General features: G+C 52.4%; 1 protein-coding gene across 3 annotated transcripts; it reads left to right on the top strand.

The window, feature by feature from the left end:
• The first annotated feature begins 4,819 nt into the window (after positions 1–4,819).
• On the top strand, positions 4,820–19,152 carry HNRNPL (heterogeneous nuclear ribonucleoprotein L). 3 transcript variants are annotated; one of them, XM_054511396.1, is made up of 13 exons: positions 7,347–7,626; positions 9,553–9,671; positions 10,251–10,488; positions 10,608–10,695; positions 11,514–11,608; positions 11,693–11,765; positions 15,150–15,221; positions 15,333–15,613; positions 16,654–16,775; positions 17,085–17,286; positions 17,985–18,042; positions 18,148–18,243; positions 18,775–19,152. In XM_054511396.1, the coding sequence occupies exons 1-13, from the start codon at positions 7,363–7,365 to the stop codon at positions 18,831–18,833; spliced, it is 1,767 nt and encodes a 588-aa protein (XP_054367371.1). In that variant the 5' UTR covers positions 7,347–7,362; the 3' UTR covers positions 18,834–19,152. The 3 variants fall into 3 exon arrangements, with proteins under 3 accessions (XP_054367373.1, XP_054367371.1, XP_054367370.1); XM_054511398.2 differs by lacking the exon at positions 7,347–7,626 and adding an exon at positions 4,820–5,192 and having other exon boundaries at positions 15,150–15,613; XM_054511395.1 differs by having other exon boundaries at positions 15,150–15,613.
• The last annotated feature ends 2,899 nt before the right edge of the window (positions 19,153–22,051 follow it).

The following is a 22,051-nucleotide window of genomic DNA, read 5'->3' as shown; positions in this document are numbered from 1 at the left end:
AGAGTGAGGATGAGGAAGGAGCTCTCGCAGGTTTGAAGAGAAGGTCTGATATGTCATCTGGGAGAATCAAGGGACCAGGGACACCCGCAAAGTTGCTGAGCAGCACTGTGGGTCCACTCCAAGTGAGTGGGCATGAAGTTAAGGCGAGGCCAGTTGGCATGGGTGTGTATTTGTCTCCGCCCATATTCCACTGCACAGATGCAGGCATACGATAGGTGGAAACTTAGATTTTATAAGGACTGTGGTTTTGCCAGATGAGTATGGTGGAGTGGGGAGGTGTGTCATGAATGTGTGTGAGGGGGTGATCGTAATGGTCGGTCGAGGAATTTGATCTGTGTGAAGACACGAGGGGGCTGAGGAGTAGAGGAATGGTGTTGGAGGAAATTGTTGGAGTTGAGGTTTTGGAGGGAATCAACTAGAAAGGCAGGATACAAGGGATGGTGAATGAGATGCTTGAAGCTGAGGTTCTAAGAGGCTGTGGTGTTCTAAGAGGTGTAGGTGTGCCCAAGGGAGGGAGTGGCTGCGAGGAGGACAAGTTCATTGGAGAAGAGGAGGTCTGGGAACCCAAAGGATGGCCCGAGGGTCACCTACCTGGGTATGGAAATCACTGAGGATGATGAGAGAGGCAGCATGAGAGACAGTGAGCCAGGAGCTAAAGTCCTGGAGAAGTGAGCAGTAGTGATCATCAACCGATGAATACAAATGTGCTATGTCCATGCAGCGGAATATTATTTGGCCACAAAAAGGGATGAAAGACATCCTATAACCTGGATGAACCCTGAACAAACTGGTCACATGTTTTATGATTCCATTGATATGAAATGTCCAGAATGGGCAAATCCATAGAGACTGAAAGTAGCTCAAGGGTTGCTGCTGGTTGAAGGCAGGTGATTGCTAAAGGATATGGAGTTTCTTTTGGGGTGATGAGAAAGTTCTGGAATTAGACAGTGGTGACCATCCCACAACCTTGTGAATAAAAACCACTAAGTTGTATGAATATATCTCAATAAAGATGTTACTTTAAAAAAAATCTGGGGACACCTGGGCGGTTCAGTTGGTTAAGCGTTTGCCTTTGGCTCAGGTCATGATCCCCCATGTAGGCTCCCTGGTCAGCAGGAAGTCGGCTTCTCCTTCTCCCTCTGCCCCTTGTGTGCACTCGCTCTTGCTCTCTCTTGCGCATGCACGCTCTATCTTAAATAAATAAATAAAATCTTTAAAAAAAATTAAAATTATAGGTGCCTGGGTGGCTCAGTCAGTTAAGTGTCTGCCTTTGGCTCAGGTCATGATCCCAGGGTCCTGGGATCAAGTCCCACATGGGCTCCCTGCTCAGCAGGGAGTCTGCTTCTCCCTCTGACCCTCCCCCACTCATGCTCACTCTCTCATTCTCTCTCTCTCAAATAAATAAATAAATAAAATATATATATATTTAAAGCAGCATCTCATAGTGGATAGAGCACCAAAAAGAGCTGGGGACCTTGGCCACCACTGTGAGCCCTGCAGTTGGGATTTTGAATCATGGGGAGCTTTGACCCCTCAGCCTGTCCTGTGGGCTCTACTTTCTTTCTTTTTTTTTCATTTTTATTTTTTTTTATTTTATTATGTTATGTTAGTCACTATACATCATTGGTTTTTGATGTGGTGATCCACGATCCGTTGTTTTCATATAACACCCAGGGCTCCATGCAGTATGTGCCCTCCTTAATACCCATCACTGGGCTAACCAATCCCCCCCCCTCTAAAACCCTGTTTGTTTCTCAGAGTCCATAGTCTCTCATGGTTCATCTCTCCCTCCAATTCCCCCCCCCCCATTTTTCCCTTCCTTCTCCTAATGTCCTCCATGCTATTCCTTATGTTCCACAAATAAGTGAAACCATATGATAATTGACTTTCTTTGCTTGACTTATTTCACTTAGCATAATCTCCTCCAGTCCCATCCATGTTGATGTAAAAGTTGGGTATTCATCCTTTCTGAAAGCTGAGTAATATTCCATTGTATATATGGACCACATGTTCTTTATCCATTCATCTGTTGAAGGGCATCTCGGCTCTTTCCACAGTTTGGCTATTGCGGACATTGCTGCTATGAACATTGGGGTGCATATGGTCCTTCTTTTCACTACATCTGTGTCTTTGGGGTAAATACCCAGGAGTGCAATTGCTGGGTCATAGGGTAGCTCTATTTTTAAATTTTTGAGGAACCTCCACACTGTTTTCCAAAGTGGCTGTACCAACCTGCATTCCCACCAACAGTGTAAGAGGGTTCCCCTTCATCCACAACCTCTCCAACATTTGTTGTTTCTTTCCCTGTACATTTTTGCCATTCTAACTGGTGTAAGGTGGTATCTCAACGTGGTTTTGATTTGGATTTCCCTGATGGCTAATGATGAACATTTTTTCATGTATCTGTTAGCCATTTGTATGTATGTCTTCTTCAGAGAAGTGTCTTTTCATATCTTCTGCCCACTTTTTGACTTGATTGTTTTTTGGGTGTTGAGTTTGAGAAGTTCTTTGTAGATCTTGGATACCAGCCCTTTATCTGTAGTGTCATTTGCAAATATCTTCTCTCATTCTGTGGGTTGCCTCTTTGTTTTGTTGACTGTTTCCTTTGCTGTGCAGGAGCTTTTTATCTTGATGAAGTCCCAAAAGTTCATTTTTGCTTTTGTTTCACTAGCTTTTGGAGATGTATCTTGAAAGAAGTTGCTGTGGGCAATGTCAAAGAGTTACTGCCTATGTTCTCCTCTAGGATTTTGATGGATTCCTGTCTCACATTGAGGTCTTTCATCCATTTTGAGTTTATCTTTGTGAATGGTGTTAGAGAATGGTTGAGTTTCATTCTTCTGCATGTGGCTGTCCAATTTTCCCAGCACCATTTATTGAAGAGACTGTCTTTTTTCCATTGCATGTTTTTTCCTGCTTTGTCAAAGATTATTTGACCATAGAGTTGAGGGTCCCTATCTGGGTTCTCTATTCTGTTCCATTGGTCTATATGTCTGTTTTTGTTGGGCTCTACTTTCACCCAAAACAGATCCACAACTCGCCCTCTTCAACCCCTCCATGGCCTCCGCTCTGATCCGACCCACTTCTTCTCCAGACTGTTCCCCTCAATCAGCCTCCTCACTGTCTTCCTGGCTCCCGCCCCGCCTCCCACAGTCTATTTCCCACACCCACACCATGCAGCCACAGGGCTCCTGTGAATACCTGAGCCAGATCAGGGAAGCCTCCAGGGGCCCCACCTCAGAGGAAAAGTCAAAGTCCTCCCCCAACCCTGGAGGCCCCTCCGTCCCCTCTTGGACTGGACTGCGCCTTTTCCCATCTCTGACAGCATCACTTACCATTTACCACCCCCCTCATTCTACTCCAGCCACAAAGCCGGTTCCTGGAACACACCAGGCACATTTTCACCTCAAGGCCTTTGCATTGGCTGTTCCCTCTGCTTGGAATGGTTGTCCTTCGGTATCCACATGACTTCCTCTCTCCCCTCCTTCAGATCTTTGCAAGAATGACACCTTCTCAGTGAGGCTTCCTCTGAATACCCTCTTCTCAAGCAAACTGCCCTCATACATTCCTCATCTTCCTTCTCTGTTTTTGTTTTTAACAATTTTGTTTATTAGAGAGAGAGCGCGAGCGTGAGCAGGCACAAGGGGGTGGAGAGAGAAGAAGCAGACTCCCTGCTGAGCAGGGAGCCAGACTTGGGGCTCAGGGCTCCATCCCAGGATTCTGGGACCATGACCTGAGAGGAAGGCAGACACTTAACTGACCAAGCCACCCAGGCGCCCCTGTTTTAATCTCTGAATAGCAGTTCTCACCACCTGATACCATATGTTTTACTTAAGTATTTCACCAGAATATAAGTATTTCACTAGAAATTTTCAATATCTTGTTCACCATTTTATCCCAGGTGCCCCCACTAGTGTTGGCTCAATGAATGGCCCTAGGGTAGATGCTTAAAGTGATAAAAACATACCTACTTCCAGCCCCCAAAGAGCCCGGATTCTAGCCAAGAGACAGAAATTAAATAACCAGGTGTTTTCACATGTCAGTAAGAGCAAAGAGGGAGACAAATGAGGAAAGAGCAAAGAGGGAGACAAATGGGGAGCCATGATTATAACAGTGCGTGGGGGTAACTAGGCTTGGATGGTCAGGAAGTGACATCTGAGTCATGGCCCAGCTGATGAGGAGCAAAAAGATCTGGGAGAATATTCTAGGCGGGGGTGGGGTGGGGGGGTGGAGGGAGCCAGTGCAAAGTCAGGAATGGGCTCTGGGCATTTGATGAAAGGAAGTCATTGTGCCATGTCAAAAACAGGTGGGAAAGGGGTAGGCATGGAGGTGCCTACAAGGGTCAGATTATGTCTTGTAAGGAGGGTAGCGACTAGGTCTTCTTGTGGTGTATTTCAACTGGGTTTTCCCTTCTCTGGGCCTCAATTTTACCTTATCTGCGAAATGGGGGTAGGCCTGATGTCCCCTCTGCTTCCAGACATTCTCAGCATCTCTCAAGACCACCCTAGAAGGCAGGTGCTATTACCATTCCCCTGTTGGATGATTAAAAAAAGAGGCCCCAAAAGGCTAACTCACTTTCCAAGGCCACAGAGCTAGTAAGTGCAGGGTCCCCACTTGAACTCAGCAGTCTGGCCCCAGAGCCGGTGGGCCCTTAACCAGCACGGCATACTGCAGCCCCCATAACCACAACAGGTACTGCAGGGCGGTGCTTACACGTCGCCGGCGGCAGACAAATCCCGCTATGGCCACTTACAAGCTGGGGGATCCTGGATTAGCCCCTTGTGTCCTCTGAGCCCATCTTCCCATCTGTACAATGTGCGCCCCAACATTAACCTCAACTAACACAACACTTGGCTGACCAGGAGGAACGAGGCGTGACTGCCAAACAACTGCGTGACTTTCCGAGAAGGAAGGGGGAGGGGGGTGGGTGGAATGAGAGGTTGGCGTGTTTGGGGAAAAGGGACGCGGAGCCCTAACGCCACCGTGCATCAGTCTTTCCATTCCTTTCTGGCGTTGTTTCCTCCATTCAAGCGCGGAGCCACTCTCGATCTCTCCCCCCACTCCACCCCCTAGTTTTTTTCCAGGCTGAAAAGAGGTCGTGGTCCCTTTAAGGCCCGCCCCTCCCTCCCCCAAAACTTCCCAGTGTCTGCTCTCTTTTCGATCCCGGACGGCCGGCCAGGCTCGCCGCCGAGCTGGTAGGGGCTGGGGGCGAGGGGTCGGGGAGGGGTGCGGGGGGTGGGTGGGAGGCGCCGCCCGCCGCCCGAGCGCGAGGGGTGGGGGAGGGGCGGAGGCCGGGAGCGCGACGGTGCAGATAACGCGACGGCCCGGGCGCCCACCGTGGGTGCGAGCCGGAGGGCGAGCGACCCGGGACGCGCCACGCCGAGGACCGTTCCGCCGCGTCCCGGCAGCGCGCGTCGGCGCGAGGGGCGTACGGGCCGGGCGCGGGGGCGGGGAGGGGAGGGGCCCCTCTCCCCCCTCCCCCCTCCCCCCACCGCATTCCTCTGACGTCGGGACCTCGCGACCCCGCCCTTCAGCGGGGCCCGCCCCGCCCCTCGGCGCACCGATCACGTGTTGAAGGCGCTGCGCCGCCCCCCCACCTATGTTCCGCCTGCCTTTTCGGATCTTCCCAGTGTGACCGGGAACTGATTTAGATCTCCGTCAGCCCGCTCTCAACTTTATCTCCCCAAATCTGCGAACCCACCAATCCTGTCTCACTCTCTTCGCGCCCCTGGCCCCCATTTCAAACTTAGTTTCCACGAGGGCTCCTAGTTCGGGAGCCCCCTTTCGCCGTTGGGAAGATTCCGAAGCATCTTTGGGGGAGTCGCCCCTATTTCTCACGACTCAGTCCTCTCTAAGCGCAGTGTCTCCCCTCCCACCCCCAAGAAGCAGCCCCATAACGCGGGATCCTGGCTCAGCTCGCGGCCCCGCCCCTAGGTTCCGGCTATTGGGCGTCGTTGGACCGGTCCCCAAGGCAGGCAGGCCCGCCGGACACTTAGAACACCAGGACTCCCCTTTGCAGAGCGCGAGCGCTGTGCCGGGTTCTGTACCTGGTGCCTGGTAGGGGAGCCAGCCTAAGGCTTAGGCAGGGATCCCCGCTCCCTTACCCACACAGGACTTCCCCGCTGGAAAAGGGACAGTCACCAGACCGTGACGAGCCGCAGAGGTCAGGGCTGTCGCGTGAAAACCACGGGCCTGCGTGGTCAGGGGTTACCATAGAGCAGGCTCGGGGTCGGGCCTGGTTGGGACAAGGAACGCTTTTCAGAGTGGAGACTGCTGCACGGACAAGAGGAGTGATTCCCCCGGTAGGGGGGGTGGCGGACAAAGGTTCTAGATGGAAGGGCCTGCACGGGCAAAGATCGAAAAGTGCGTGAGAGGTCCTTCCCTTTGTGCAAACTGAAAGACGCTCTTATGGCTGAATTTAGAGGTGGGGCGGAGCGGTGAAAGGACGCCCGCGAACTTGACAGGGTCCGAAGACCGTCGGCAGCGGCAAATGGTTTTCTACCGAAAGGGTTAAGTTTGGGTTATTAAAATTCCTCCGGCGTTGTGGGGGCTCGAGGTGGAGAGGAATAGGGACAGAGCCGCACTAGCAGCTGCCTCTCCGTCTCGGGCTAGCCCTCGGGCGCTACACAGCACGTCAATAAATACTGGGGGTACGCCAGGCCTTCGCCGGTTTAGAGGGTTGCCCCGCCTCCAGAGACGCCCGAAAGCCTATTCGCGCCTGCGCTCTCGCCTCCGATCCTTTCCTAGACTGCGCTAAAGAGCGCCTGCCGGCTTGGGGCGGGCTTTCCTTTTTCACCCAATCAAAGACCACCGGTGGTCCTACGACCCTTTCCACTCTTCATTGACTAATCGGGTAGAGACGTAGAAGATGGGCATCTGCAGTAACCACTGGAGAGAGGCAAAAGGGAGGGGTTTCCTTTCCTCCTTGCGGAGTGGCGCGGGAAGGTAGTCGTTTTGACTGGAGCACTAAGAATTTTCGGTTTGATGGATTAGTGAGGAAGCCAATGAAAGTGGGAAGAAGGCGGGGCTTTTCGGGCGAGTGGGGAGCCTCGTTCCTATCAGACGCTCCAAGGAAGGCCAGGCAGGGCCAGAAATCCGACCTATCAAATTGGAGTTTATTTTAAGGCGGCGGGGTCAGCCAGATGACTGGCAGAAAGCGCTCGCCTATAAGGAGTGTCCCAGACAAATGAGGGCGGGCCCGTCTGAAGAACGGCGTGGGCTGTACCCAATAGGCGCGCAGGGCAGGCGGAGGCTTCCCCTCCCCCCTTGGCGGGACCAGTGGCTCCCCCTATCGGGTGGGGGCGGCGAGTGACGGGCGTGTCCCTCCCCCAATGAGAGGCGGGGGGAGGCGGGTTCTGCGCCGCCATGTCGCGGAGGCTGCTGCCCCGGGCGGAGAAGCGGCGTCGGCGGCTGGAGCAGAGGCAGCAGCCGGACGAGCAGCGGAGGCGGTCGGGAGCGATGGTGAAGATGGCGGCGGCGGGCGGCGGAGGCGGCGGTGGCCGCTACTACGGCGGCGGCAGTGAGGGCGGCCGAGCCCCTAAGCGGCTCAAGACGGACAACGCTGGCGACCAGCACGGAGGCGGCGGCGGCGGCGGTGGAGGAGCCGGGGCGGCGGGTGGCGGCGGCGGGGTGAGGCCAGGGCCCTAGGTGCCGGAGACGGCCGGGAAGGGACGGAAAAATTTCCACCTTGAGGGTATTCATTTGAGGGGGGCGCCTCTGCGCACGCGCCCAGGCCCTCACGCCGTGACGGGGTGGGGGAGGGGCAGGCGTTGGGCAAACGGCGGGGTTTGCGCGAGGACAGGAGGTTGCGCGTGCGCGCTATTCAGCGGTGGGGGGGTGTGGGAGGCGGAGGAAGGAGCTCGCGCTGCGGGCGGCGCAGTGCGCAGGCGCCGCGGGCTTGAGTGTGGGGGGCCGGGCCGTTTTTTTTTTCTTTATCGTTTAATTCACTGCCCTCACGCGCAAGCGCACTTCTGCTTGGGCCTCGTGGGCGGCGGGGGGGGGGGGAGCACCGCGTGAGCGGGAACGGGTGGGCGGTGGCCTTTTCCGCGCCTGAGTGGGGAATTCTGGCCGATCGCTGTTTAATCTTTATAATGTCATGGTTTGTGTCGACACAGAATTTAATCTAATTTGAGGATAGTCCCCCAGAACAGAATATATCCCCATTTTTGTGGGCTTTGAAAACCGGAAGAAAGGGGCTTGTGAAGGTCTTTTATGCCGTTTGGGAATTGAACTAAATTTTGGAACCATCACAAGTTTTCTTAAAATTTCCTGGGGTTAACTGGGTGCAGTTGGTTTGGTGAACAAAAATGTTCCTGAGGGTGGGCCTTTTGGAAGGGATTCGACGTCTTTGGTCTCCTTGTCGGAAAGGACCACCGTTTGTTCCTCCTGGCTTGCAGCCTGTTCCCTCCTCCCTGCAAGTTCCTGAAGTCCTCTCCCGTTCAGCCATTTGCAGGATTTTCCAGGGTTTGGTGGTGATATCTAGCTATGATTTCTAGTGGTTTAAATTGTGGCAGGACTTGTTGCGCACATTTTAAAACTACTTGAACTAAATCTTCCACCACTTTTGTATGAGGTACAGGATGGTATTACAATTCGGGACTTGTAGAGCTGAGGTAAATTTGTGTAGATCATATAGCTAGTGGGGGGGGAGGGGCGGGATTAGAATTTATGGGCTATGGAACTCCAAACCGCTGAGCTGGTAACCAGCAGGCGGGTGTGCCTCCTGTGGTTTGTGTGGTTCGTTCCTGAAATAGAATCCACTTCTGCCCCGTTCCATGGGCTTCTGCTTGGTGGCTCTCAAACAGGAGGTTGGGCCCAGAGCCCAGGAGACATGGAGAAAGTTACTTTCCTCCTGATTCAGAGGCTTCTCTCTGTGTGGGTGGAAAGATACTTCTTGGGAGGGAACCGTCTTGGTTTTTAGTGATGTGGGTTGGAGTTTCTTTTTTTCCTGAAGGACCTTTCTCATCTTGATTTTCCATAGTCGAGCCTAGGCAGTATTTTCTACCACAGATTTTTGTGGGTGGTTATAAAGACTAGAAGTGGCTTTCACAGCTTTTGGGGCATGGGCTGTTTTACCATGATTGATCCTGGGGGTGAGTGGTGGGAACAGCAATGCTTGGCTGGGCTTGTTGCACAAGGGAAAGGGCAAAGAAACGTTCCAAGAGAATGGTGTGATTCAGACTGCAGCAAAAAGCTGTTTGAGCCCTTCCTGCCAATGCTGTCCCCTTTCCATCCCAATCTTTGCTCCCATTTCCTTGACCAGTGGGAAGAGAAAAATTCTAGGAGGAGTATAAGGTATGGGGCATGCCTTGTTTCCCATTCTGCCTTCCTCAGAAGCTACAGCAAGAGGTATAGGCAAGTGGCCACCCACTCAGGGCCTGAGCACTGCTGGGCCAAAATCTTTTTGGGGTCATTGGTTTGTATTGCCATCCCTTGTTGTCTGCTCTGTGTGACACTTAAGTGTCTTATCTGATTGGGTCCTCAAAAGCACAGAGGGCAGTGGGCTACCATCTTGTACAGCAGGAAATGAAGTTACGTTCTTGTTTCTTTTCTCAGGAGAACTACGATGACCCACACAAAACCCCTGCCTCCCCAGTTGTCCACATCAGGGGCCTGATTGACGGCGTGGTGGAAGCTGACCTTGTAGAGGCCTTGCAGGAATTTGGACCCATCAGGTACTCCAGTCAGAGGCCCCGGGTTGGACATAGAATTCAACTCCTTGGTGTACTGTGCGTCCTTAGTTTCTGTTGGAAGTGACATGGCCAGTTTGGCCCAGGGTCCCTTGGCTAGGTCCTGGGACTCCTCCACTCTTATGTTTGGCCCTTATACTTTGGTCAGGTTATAGCAAGTTTCATGTCTTTTTTTTTTTTTCTTCCCCCTGCCTCTAGCTTCTAATCTGCATTCTCTCGCTTATGTTAGGTACTGGGAATAGAGTAGCAAATGAAGTTTTCGGGCTCCTCCCAGATCGCTGCCCACCCAGAGTGATCAGTACTGTGATAGGAAAGCCCAGGAGCCTGCGGGAGGCATCTGACTCAGGGGAGGAGGACTCAGGAAGGAAGGCTTCCCAGAGGAAGTGATGCCACAGCTACATCTCTTTTGCCTATTGTGCCACTTAGGGTGAGGGTCTTCAGGTCAGGAAACCATGGTGGAGGTACAGAGGAGTCCAGAGAGATGAGTCCATTCAGGGAAAGTTGAATGTCATCCTCTTGTCTGTGTTCCCCCGAGAGGACTGAAACGTGTGTTTTCTCTGCCAGCTATGTGGTAGTAATGCCTAAAAAGAGACAAGCGTTGGTGGAGTTTGAAGACGTGTTGGGGGCTTGCAACGCTGTGAACTACGCAGCCGACAACCAAATCTACATTGCTGGCCACCCAGCTTTTGTCAATTACTCTACCAGCCAGAAGATCTCCCGCCCCGGGGACTCGGATGACTCCCGGAGCGTCAACAGTGTGCTTCTCTTTACCATCCTGAACCCGATTTATTCCATTACCACGGTGCGTGCCAACAGGCCTTCTTTTAGATGGTTTTGTGAGCTCGCTCTCCCTTCCATCCTCTCCCCTGAACCACAGTGACCTGCCAGTGCCCTTTCATCTTGCCTGTGTGCTTTTTATAGGATGTTCTTTACACTATCTGCAACCCTTGTGGTCCTGTCCAGAGAATTGTTATTTTCCGGAAGAATGGAGTCCAGGCCATGGTGGAATATCCTTTGTTGGGAAAGGGGTGTTCTTTGAGGTGAGGGCTCTCACAAGGCTCGGCAGGGCCCCATCCGTTCAACCAGCACAGAGCCCTAATGGCTGCCAGGTGCCAGATCCCTTCCTAGGGCCCCTCGTCTGATGGGAGGGATCGTTAATGAACAGTAAGGCATGTCGTGAAAGGTCAGAGTCTAAAGTGCCGTGGAGGGGAGGAGCGACTGGCAGATACGGCGGGGTGATACTCTGTTGCCGTGAGGAGATAGGAGCTGGTATTCAGGGCGGAAGAACAGTCTCTGTAAAGGTCCTCAGGTCCTTAGTGTTGGAGATGGCAAACGGCCTGATGGCTGATGAAGGACAGAAGGTTCCCTGTGGGCGTTGGAAGCAGTGAGCAGGGCTTCTCAGGCAGTGCTGTGAAGCATGGTCAGGGTGCGGTGGGAAGCCACTGACGGAGTTCCAGGCAAGAATGTCATCTGGTTGATGTTTCAGAGATTGTCCAGGCTTAGTCAAAGCACAAGGCACGAGAGGGAGAAATTTGGGCAAAGGGAAAGTGGCTTGGCCTGGGGTGGTGGCAGAGGGAGTTGCTTCCACCTCTGGGCTGGTGGGGTTGGGAGTGCAGATGACAGAGGAACTGGACAGTGACTGCCCACCCAGGGCAGCATTCCAGCCCCTCTCCGTGTGAGCGGCTAGTGACTGGCCAGTGAACTAACCCCAGAGCTCACATGCAGTATGGTCTTTGGGTGCTTCTTCATCCTCCTCCCTTTCTGGGACCGCTTGAAGCCTTTTCCAAAGAGCACCTGTCTGGGGGCTTTCCTTAACTTTACCCACATTTGATTCTGTGCAGAGTGCCCAGCGGGCCAAGGCCTCGCTCAATGGGGCTGACATTTACTCAGGCTGTTGCACTCTGAAGATTGAATACGCGAAGGTAGGTCTAGGAAATGACTACCCTTTGTCAGCTTCCAGGTGAGCTGGGGCCTGGCTAATTTCAAGCTTTATCTTGTCCCTGCAGCCCACACGCTTGAATGTGTTCAAGAATGATCAGGATACTTGGGACTACACAAACCCCAATCTCAGTGGACAAGGTAATCCTGATGGCAACTTTGTTCTAAACACACCCGCCTTGCCTTCACTCGACTAGTGCACTTCATTGACCCGGGCTCAGGGTTATGTAATGCCATTGGGCTCCCTGTGGACATGGGAGGGCCTGGGGGGCGCGGTCAGCTCTCGGAAAAGATGCTTCAGTGGGAGAGGGTGAATGAGAGGGCCTCTGTAGGTTCTAGCTGCTGCCGGGGGGGCCCTTTGACGTGGCTGAGGGTATAGAGCGAGGGCAGAGGCTTGAACAGGGTTGGGGAGCAGGGCCTCGCTGAGCACAGGGCGTGGCGATGGCTTATAAACCAGTAGCGGCTCCCAGAAGGATTCTGCTGCTGCCCTTCTAGGAGCCTGCCTAGAGTCACTGACTCTCCATTCTCACTGGGGCCAGGAATGGTTCTCTTGCTTGTTACTATCAAGAGGGTCTGCTGGGGGAAGGGCGGGGGCAGACTGGGGAGGTAACGAGGGCGCGCAGACCCTTGGAGCAGAGCCTTTGAGCAAGTTGACTTGTGGAGGTGAGACACCCTGGATTGGAGCAGGGCGGACACGCCACACCTCCCTTGTAGCAGGGACTCAACATCTCTGCAGGGGGCCCAAACGGACAACCCCCTTCCTAGACTCTGTCAAGAATGGTTTGCCTTGGATAGGAGGGAGAGGTGGAGGAGGATTGCCTTTGGAAAAGCAGCGGCACCCCCTCAGCAAGACCGTCCATCTCTGTCTGTCTTGGTCTGATACGTCGGACTAGGCCACGGGCTGAGGGAGGAGGCTGGTTGCTGACCTCTCACGGGCCTTGGGAGGCCAAAGGCCCCCATTCCTAGGCGGGCCTGTCTTGCTTGCCCTCGCAGCCGGGAAGCAGTGGGCAGGGTGGGCTAGACTCTCCCCAGGACCCTCACGGTGGGCGCTGTGGGCCTGGCCGCCCCTCCAGAGGTCAGAGGCAAATTGGTGATCGAGTGAATGTACCAGAGCGGGCAATGGCATTACATGACCGCTAACAGAAACATGGCAACCAACCATTTCTTCTCCAAGGAACATAAATAGAAGATGTGCAGACCGGCAGGGGCTAGTGGCAGGGGCTGGCTGTGCATTGGTTTTGATGCCTCTCAGCTCTGGCCGCCCCAAGACTGGGGGGCAAAAACGAGAGCTGAGGAGGTGGCCTGGAGTGAGGGTGGTGCTTCGCCACCCCTCGGGAACCATACTTCAGCGGCTCTGCCCCTGCACATTGCTCACCAACACACAGGGTAGAAACCACTAGCTCTTCCTGGAGAGGACAGAACACGCAGCCTGCACCACGTCCCCAGAAACAGCCGCAGACTTGAGCTCACTACATCAAGAACACCACACCGCGCTCCAAGGAACAGCTACAAGCACAGAGACAGAGGCAGACAGAGACAAAGAGAGAAAGAGACGCAACATGGCAGCAGACACTGCTTTTTTATTAAACATTAAAAAAAAAAAGGCAAAATCCAAGCAAACTCGAACCCGAGAATGTACACAGAAGTAGGAAACACAGAGAACAGAGCTCTCCCAGCCAGCCAGCGGCGCTCTTTTTGGAGAACGTTTCATAGACCGAAGTAGATTCCATGGGCCTCCAAGACAATAGGATCCTCTCTCCATTCCTCGCCATATGGGTTGTTTTTTGTTTTTTGTTTTTAAGTCCTTTGGTTTGGGGAGGGCCTTTTTTTTGTTTTCTGTTTTGATATTTTTATTTTTTCCGCAGTCATCGGCTGCCAACATAATCTGCACCAACCGGAGATCAGAGACCAAAAAAAAAAAAAACCACAACAACAACAAAAAATCAAACCAAAACAGACCTAAAACCAGACAGCCAAACAGCTCAGAGGTACACAGTTACCTGCTGGTGGGTCAGCGGGCGCGCTCCCAAGGCCAAAAGCGCGGGCGTAGTGGGGCCACTGGCACACTCCATACCCAGGAGACACGCACATGGAGCGCTACACAGCCAGAAGCCCCGCACTGCAGCACACAGTGTGGGGAGCTGACAACACGGAGGGACACTACCCACTTCATACACCTTTATTTTCCACTTTTCTGGTATCTTCTGAGGACAGAACATCTGTGAGCCATTTTTGATTTAATCAAAAACATTGACTTTTAAGACAATTCTTAAAAAAAAAAAATTGTAGCGGATGTGTACCGTAACTTGTATTTATGACTGTAAAACCATGTGATGCAGGGTCGCAGTGTATGTTTGATGGGACGCCATCTTTCAGAACTGTGCTAACTCACTGTTGAAGCGTCCAATGGTAAGAGAAAATACAGATTTGTTTTTTGTGACAAATGGACATTGTACTCTGTACTTCTGCTGTAAGTAGCCCTTTTCCATCTTTGTAATGACTGATTGTTGGAAACAAAACCCAGGCCGGGTGGCAGGAAAGGGCAGTGGTCCCGAGCCCTGGGTTTTGGAGTCAGCCAGACCTGGGTTCAAATCCTGGCTCGGCGGCTAACTTTTGCTTTGTGACCTTGGGCCAAAGTGTCTTTTAACTGCTCAGTTAAAAGTTGAGTGCTCAGGCTCCTTATCTGTAAAACGGGGCTAAAATAGTACCTACCTCATAGGGTTGTTGTGAGGAATTTCTGAAGCGGTGATGTCTGTAAAGCGCTTCGCACAGTGTCTGCCACTCAAGCGCTAAATTCATGTAGCGACTGTGCATTGCAGCTGGGGTCTGGGGTGGATCTGCGCCATTGTCGGGGTCTGAGAATGTCAATGCCTTGTACATGACTGTTCAATTGAACTGGTTCTGATGTTGCCCTGCTTGTCCTTCCCCACAGTCCCTCTCCTCGGGTTGGATGTGACTTGGGGGAGGGGGTGGGGGGGTGGCCAGGAGGACCAGGGTTGAGAAAGAAGGGGCCTAGAGAGTGGGGCCTAGAGCTCCTAGAACCTTGGAACTCCGGGGGCCAGATTTTATCTTCCTTCTGTCCTGCCTTCCCTTGGTGGTTTTCCCACTCTTAACTCCTCTTCCTTTATTTGGGAGTTCTAGAAATCTGTTCTTGGTCCTCCATAACGTAACAACTTCCGTAGCATCTGCAGGTTCCCCAGAGGACCTGAGAGCTCGGCTTCTCATTTGGGCCAGGGCAGGGGAGAGCCCAGAAGCTGGCCTCATCCTTCCCAGAGAACGGAAACCAGCCACTTGGCATGGGCAGGGGAAGGGAAGTGGGCTCCAGCCTTGAGGCTTGGCTTCATGCCACAGGAAGGGTCATGCCACTTGAGTCAGGCCACAGGAAGGAGGCCCTAGCAGCTCCGGTGAGCAAGGGAGGGTTTGCCTCAGGCTCGCAGGAACTGAAGGTCTTTGAGATTAGCCTCTAGTCAGGAGGGTGACCCCCTCTGTTCCAGGTGAGCCTCTGACTGTTTTTTCTGTCCGCAGGTGATCCTGGCAGCAACCCTAACAAACGCCAGAGACAGCCCCCTCTCCTGGGAGATCACCCCGCAGAATATGGTGAGGGCAGGGGGTTCCCCTCCGTGGACTCCCGTGGCTCATGTGCCCCTGCCCGCCGCCCGCCGCGCAAATTCTCACCCGTCCTCCCTCTCTTTCCTTCCCACCCCCCAGGAGGGCCCCACGGTGGGTACCACAGCCATTACCATGATGAGGGCTACGGGCCCCCCCCACCTCACTACGAAGGGAGAAGGATGGGCCCACCAGTGGGGGGTCACCGTCGGGGCCCAAGTCGCTACGGCCCCCAGTATGGGCACCCCCCACCCCCTCCCCCACCACCCGAGTATGGCCCCCACGCCGACAGCCCTGTGCTCATGGTCTATGGCTTGGATCAATCTAAGATGAACTGTGATCGGGTCTTCAATGTCTTCTGCTTGTATGGCAATGTGGAGAAGGTGAGCCTCTGTTAGGTCCGTTGCTTCCTTTATAGACCTAGCGGGCCGAGCCGCGCGCGTCACGGTGGGGGAAGGAGCCTGGCTGGCAGCAGGCTGGTTCCGAGAGGGTGACTCGCTGAAGCAGGCGCCCGGCTGCAGACGTTTTGTTTGGTCTTCACCGTGGGTGTTTTGTTGTTTCTTAATCGGGGCCGTTAACCAGGACTTCTTCACGTGGAAGTACTAATACTTAACGTCAGACGAACGTGATTATAAAACAAATCTATTGTGGCCGAAGATCATCGTGTGAGGATTTTCTTCAGAAAACTTAAGATGATCTGGCCACCCTGGGCCTTCCTGCCTTGCCTGTGCGACGGGTGGCTTGTTGCTCTTGAACCAGCGGAGTCCCCGGGAGCCTGTGTGCTCACAGCCCTTGGCTTAGCCCGGGAGTCACGGTGGTGGCAGCCATAGTGCAGGTTAAGCCTGCCCTCCGCACATCAGGCGCTGTGGAAAGGACTGGACGCGTAGCAACTTGCTTGTTAATAGAATCCCTGATGAGACAAGTCGGGGCAGTGAAGGCAGGGTGGGTGAATAACTTGCCCAGGTTCCCAGACCTTTATGTGGAAGCAGGACCTCGTGCTAGAGGTTTGGCTTCAGCGCCTTTTGTCACGGGTTGTTCGCTGCTTCCAGTCTTGTCACCCACAGTGGTGTTACATGTCATGCCCACTCTGTAGCCCGTGTGCGTCTGTGTGTTCCCAGACAGATGTCGGTGGCAGGATCTGCCTTGTTTTCTCACTGTGCGCCGCCTCCCCCGTTTTTGTTGTGCTTCATTAAGCGATGCACTCATGGGTCGTGTCCCCAGGTGAGAAAAACCCTGCCCGGCACGCTGAGCCCTTCCTGTGGGCCACACGTGCCGTTCAGTGCTCCTGATTCCTCATTCACAAGTGAGGGGGTGGAAGCCTCGCTCTCGAGCCAGGAGTTCCTTTCTTTTAACTAACTCAAGGGGTGGGAGAAGCGTCCCTGGCCGCCGGGCAGTGGCACTGATCACAACTGCTCTCCTCAAGGTGAAATTCATGAAAAGCAAGCCGGGGGCCGCCATGGTGGAGATGGCTGATGGCTATGCTGTGGACCGGGCCATTACTCACCTCAACAACAATTTCATGTTCGGGCAGAAGCTGAATGTCTGGTAGGTACTCCGTCTCCTCAGGCTTGCAGGTGTTGGAGAGGAGCCGCCGGAAGAAGCAAGTGGGATGGGGCCGCTCCGGAAAGGGCCCCGCAGAGGAGCACAGGGAGGCCGGGTGCTTGTTCGGGCAGGGGTTGGGTGTGGCGGGAATGCTCCCCGGCGTTTGACTGAAGCAGTGGGAACAAGTGAGTTGGCCTCGCCTCAGCTGTGGAGCGATGCCCCCTGAGGCACCCAGCACCTTCAGACAGGAACGGGGCCACCATGGAGGGCTTGCGCTCTGGCCTGACAAAGAGCTCCCCTCCCCTGGTACAGTGTCTCCAAGCAACCGGCCATCATGCCCGGGCAGTCCTACGGGCTAGAAGACGGGTCCTGCAGTTATAAAGACTTCAGCGAATCCAGGAACAATCGGTTCTCTACTCCAGAGCAGGCAGCCAAGAACCGCATCCAGCACCCTAGCAACGTGCTACACTTCTTCAATGCCCCTCTGGAGGTGACTGAGGAGAACTTCTTCGAGGTGGGTGCTGTGGAGTGGGTCCCTCACCACGGCCATCTGAACGAGCCATTTATTTCAGTCTTTTTGAGGACCTACTGTGCCACAGCTCTGCCAGGCCCTGGGTTCGGCCCCGGGAATGCAGCAGGGACCAGGATAGGCTGAGAATGGTTCCAGAGCCCTGGCCGCAGTGCAGGTGGCTGTACCGTTTGTGTTACTGATAAAGTTAGGATGGCTGCTGTTTGCTGGAAAAGGTTTCTCCGTGTCTGGGTGAGAGAGGTGATCAGAATCCAGTCTCAGAGCATCGACGGAGTCAGGCCCTTCCACGTCTCGATAACATCAGAAGGGAGGCTCCTGTTCAAGCCTCGTCAGACGAAACTGGGACACTGAGCGGGAGGAGGGCTGACTGGCAGGGTTGGACTTGAGACCTTGCTCAGGCCTGAGATGTTGCTCTTCAGTTCAGCAAACATTTGTTTAGCGCCACTACACCCAGATGGGGATTTTAAAAAGCAGTTTCTACTATAATGGTGGTAGTTAATGGTAGTAGAAACATAGAGTGGTGTTTCTGAACCTTTTTTTGGGTCATGGGCGGGGGGGGAACCTTAGAGTATGTTCTGTGATCGAAGTTTAGAAACTCCAGAAAATGTAGTACTATTGTCTTGGGCTGCTTGAATCCTGCCATGTGGTTACTCCTGCCTCTGAATCTTTTCTGTGTCTTGCAGATCTGCGACGAGCTGGGAGTGAAACGGCCATCTTCTGTGAAAGTATTCTCAGGCAAAAGTGAGTAAATTGCCCCCGCTGCCTTTCCCCATTCCTTGGTTGTAGGTGGGTGGCCCCCTGCTTCCTGCTCAGCTCATCCTAAAACTGACTTCGCCTTCTGATCAGGTGAACGCAGCTCCTCTGGGCTGCTGGAGTGGGAATCCAAGAGCGATGCCCTGGAGACTTTGGGCTTCCTGAATCATTACCAGATGAAAAACCCAAGTGAGTATCTGTGTGTCCTGTAGTTGTCCCCCTCGTGGCCTAACGGTGGGCTGGCTTCAGGCCAGAGCCGTCCTTCCTTGCCATCAACATAGGGCCCCAGAGATCTCCTCACTGGTGCTGACATAGGCAGGTGGGACCTGATCGCCAGGAGATTAGCCCGATGGTCCCCATGGGAGGGAGGGCCAGCCTGGCTGCTTGCCGCCACTCTGCCAGCTTGAGGGACTGGCGGCGTTCTGTGCGTCAGAGCCTGGCTCAGATGGTACCCCGGAAAGGGGCTGATCTGGCCAGCGGGGAACACCTGCCCACTTAGGCCCTGGGCCAGCTGAGGAGCTGGGGATGGGATTCCCCATGGAATCAAAGGCAGGGGAGGGGAAGTGCCTTCAGTATTGGGCTTTTTTGTAAGTCTCACGTTGGGCAGTGACCGGTTAGATCCTCGGAGGCGAACTGCAGAAACGGACGGGGGCTGGGTGGTTGGTTGGTGCCTCCAGAGAGGGGGGGCCCAGCCAAACCTCCCTTTGTTCTCCTTTGCAGATGGTCCATACCCTTACACTCTGAAGTTGTGTTTCTCCACTGCTCAGCACGCCTCCTAATAGGTGCCCAGGAAGAGTCCCATCTGAGCAGGAAAACATTTCTCTTTCCTTTATGCTGTTTGTTTTGTTTCTGGGTTGTTTTTTTTTTTTTCTTTTGCAAAAGTTCCTGTATTCCTTTTTTTTAAATGCTAGGTTAGTGGGCTTAACCATAACGGAAACGCTGAAGTCTGGAGGGGGAGGGGAGGGGGACCTGATATCTCCCAAGATTAACCTTCACTTTTTAAAAAATTATTGTACATGTGATTTTTTTTTTCCTGTTCCTACATTTGTGCTACCCGTGTACTCTTGGCACATTTCAATAAAATTGTTTGGAAAACAAGCATTGCGCTTACTGGGATTCCAGGTTGTGTCTGCTTACCTCCCTCTTGGTCTCCTGCCGAGGAGCAGGCAGGCTGGGACACAGCTTCAGGCCGTCGGGAGATGCAGGCCCAGCCCGGGACACTGCTAGGAATTACGGAGTCTGTTGAGGAAAATCTGGGAGGGCTCGTGGCATTCTTCATGGGCCCTGCCCAAGCAAGCTGAATCTAGTTGGAGAGTCACTTAAAAAGTAAATGGTGCTGAAAAGATTAAGAACTTCAAGAATTAAAAAAATGAGCTTTCATCCTGCCAAGTAAATACTTGCTTTTTTATAAGGCTGGAAAATAAAACCTCAGATAAAAGTGAAGATCTGCTTCCCAGTCCCTTTAACAATTTTTGGTGTGTTTCTGCACCCCCATAAAGTTCCTTTAACAAAATGCTTTATGCCGTACAGTGTTCTATATCCTATCATGCACACAGCTGCTTATCTTTACCCCTGTACAGTATCTTCATGGATATGTCATCCTTTCCCTGGTCCTAAAGGTAAAATCTAGTTTCTTGATACTGTAAACAGTACTGCTATGCATGCAAATGCCTCAAGCCAACTTCCCTGATACTGATCTGGAGGTCAATTCCTAGCAGTGGAATTGTGGAGTTAAAAGATAATCTGGGGCGTGGGGTTAAGGCATCAATGGCACTAGATCTCAGCTCAGGCCTTGGTCTCAGGGTTGTGAGTTCAAGCCCAGGGTTGGGTTCTACGCTGGGTGTGGAGTCTTCTTAAAGATAACAATTGCACTGTGATACTTAATTGTGGGTAGACGGGAACTTTGGGTAGATGGTTGGGGTGGGGAATGGGGGCGCTGTAGGTGGAAGGTGCCTCCTTTAAGGACCTTGACTCATGCTGGAAGGGAGAGGCAGTCTGCAGAGAACCAGTGAGGACTGTTTACAGTGCCTTGTTCATGCATGTGCACCTGAGAACTCACTGGGATGCCTGGCTGGCTCAGTCCGTGGAGCGGGCAACTCTTGAGCTCAGGGTTGTGAGAGACTTCTTAAAATCTTAGAAAAGAAAAAACCACTTGGGGAATTTACAGTGAAGTTTTTAAACTCAGATTATTCACATCCGAAGTCACATGGCATTTATGGAATGAAGAAACTGCTTCGCCAGGGTAAGTTTCAAACAACCTCTGGAAGGGAGAAACCACAGTTGCCTTGCAGCCATAAACTTCCAAATCCTCTAGCATTTGTTTTCAAGCCAATCGTGGGTGTAAGAAAATGTTCTCATTTTGCCTCCCAACACCCAGTTGTCATCCCTTGTCAGCAGTTTTGAATCTCCTTCTAGAGATCCTCTTATGTATGTACTGTATTCTATGCACAGAGGGCCATATATAAACCATCTTTTTTACACCAACTGATCATGCTAAATATACATCCTTAAATTTTCTTTGGGTTGTAGCTGGCTCAATTGGCAGAACGTGTGACTTTTGATCTCAGGGGTGAGTTGCACCCCATGTTGGGTGTAGAGATTACTTAAAAAAAATCCTAGGGGCATGGGGTGACTGGGTGATAGACACTGGGGAGGGTATGTGCTCTGGTAAGCGCTGTGAATTGTGCAAGACTGTTGAATCTCAGATCTGTACCTCTGAAACAATGCAATATATGTTAAGAAAAAAAAAGATAGCGGGAGGGGAAATCGGAGGGGGAGACAAACCACGAGACGATGGACTCCGAAAAACAAACAGGGTTCTAGAGGGGAGGGGGGTGGGAGGATGGGTTAGCCTGGTGATGGGTATTCAAGAGGGCACATTCTGTATGGAGCACTGGGTGTTATGCACAATGAATCATGGAACACTACATCTAAAACTAATGTTGTAATGTATGGGGATTAACATAACAATAAATAAATAAAAATCCTAGGGGCGCCTGGGTCGTTAAGCGTCTGCCTTCGGCTCAGGTCATGATCCCAGGGTCCTGGGATCGAGCCCCGCATCGGGCTTCTCCCTCTCCCACTCCCCCTGCTTGTGTTCCCTCTCTCGCTGTGTCTCTGTCAAATAAAAAATAAAATCCTAAAAAATGCTAAAGAAATGTAAAATTGTTCCTCATGTTGGCATCTGCACAGTGGCTTTAGAGCTTCCCATTGTATAGATAACTATAAACAGTTCTCTCTTGATGGAACTTACTGGGTCTGTTTTCCAAAAGAGCTTACACGCCTATGACACACTAAGAAGGCAAGGTATTTCCTGCAATCCCATTTGCCTGGAGGCCTCTGTTCACCTTGGTGCACATCTCCCTAAAGAGCATACTTCAGCAAGCTTATGGCACTTTTGATGTTCTTGGGTTAGCTGGCTTTTTCCAAAGTGGTTTTGTTTTTTAAAGAAATTATTATTATTTTAAAGATTTTATTTATTTATTTGAGACAGAAAGAGAGAGAGAGAGCACGTGAGAGGGGGGAGGGTCAGAGGGAGAAGCAGGCTCCCTGCCGAGCAGGAAGCCCAATGCGGGACTAAAGAAATTATTTTAAGAACATGATCTTCAGGGGCGCCTCTCCCACTTCCCCTGCTCATGTTCCCTCTCTCGCTATGTCTCTCTCTTTCAAATAAATAAATAAAATCTTAAAAAAAAAAAATCTTCAGAGCCACATAAATCCCCTCTGCAGCACTCCTGAAGCCCAGATAACCTTGAGCTAGTGACTTTCCCTCCCCCAAGCTCCAGTTTCCTCCGTGTAGGATCAAAAATAGTGCGACCTCTTGGTGGTGGGAGAGTTCAGATTATACGGAGAGCGCGCAATGTTGGCTCATCTGTATTTTCATTCCCTTACAGGGATAAGCTCAGTACTAGCGAATTTTTTTCTTTTCAGTTAACAGGGTACAAGTGCATGATGACAAAACTGCGGGGCTGCAGTTATTCTGCCATTATGTCCTTGA

This window comes from Mirounga angustirostris, unplaced genomic scaffold, assembly GCF_029215605.1.
Source record: "Mirounga angustirostris isolate CCGP_5_RB_7025 unplaced genomic scaffold, mMirAng1.0.hap1 SCAF_16, whole genome shotgun sequence".
NCBI classification, from domain to species: Eukaryota; Metazoa; Chordata; class Mammalia; order Carnivora; family Phocidae; genus Mirounga; species Mirounga angustirostris.
The sequence above is the reverse complement of the archived record's forward strand: the minus strand, read 5'-3'. Positions and strand labels throughout refer to the sequence as shown.

What these genes read in the sequence shown, in the direction of transcription:
- HNRNPL (XM_054511395.1), top strand. Translation starts at nt 7,363, where the DNA reads ATGTCGCGGAGGCTGCTGCCCCGGGCGGAGAAGCGGCGTCGGCGGCTG. An exon ending in CGATTTATTCCATTACCACG is followed by an intron (nt 10,489 to 10,607) that starts GTGCGTGCCAAC and finishes TGCTTTTTATAG; the next exon opens with GATGTTCTTTACACTATCTG. An exon ending in CTGAGGAGAACTTCTTCGAG is followed by an intron (nt 17,287 to 17,984) that starts GTGGGTGCTGTG and finishes TGTGTCTTGCAG; the next exon opens with ATCTGCGACGAGCTGGGAGT.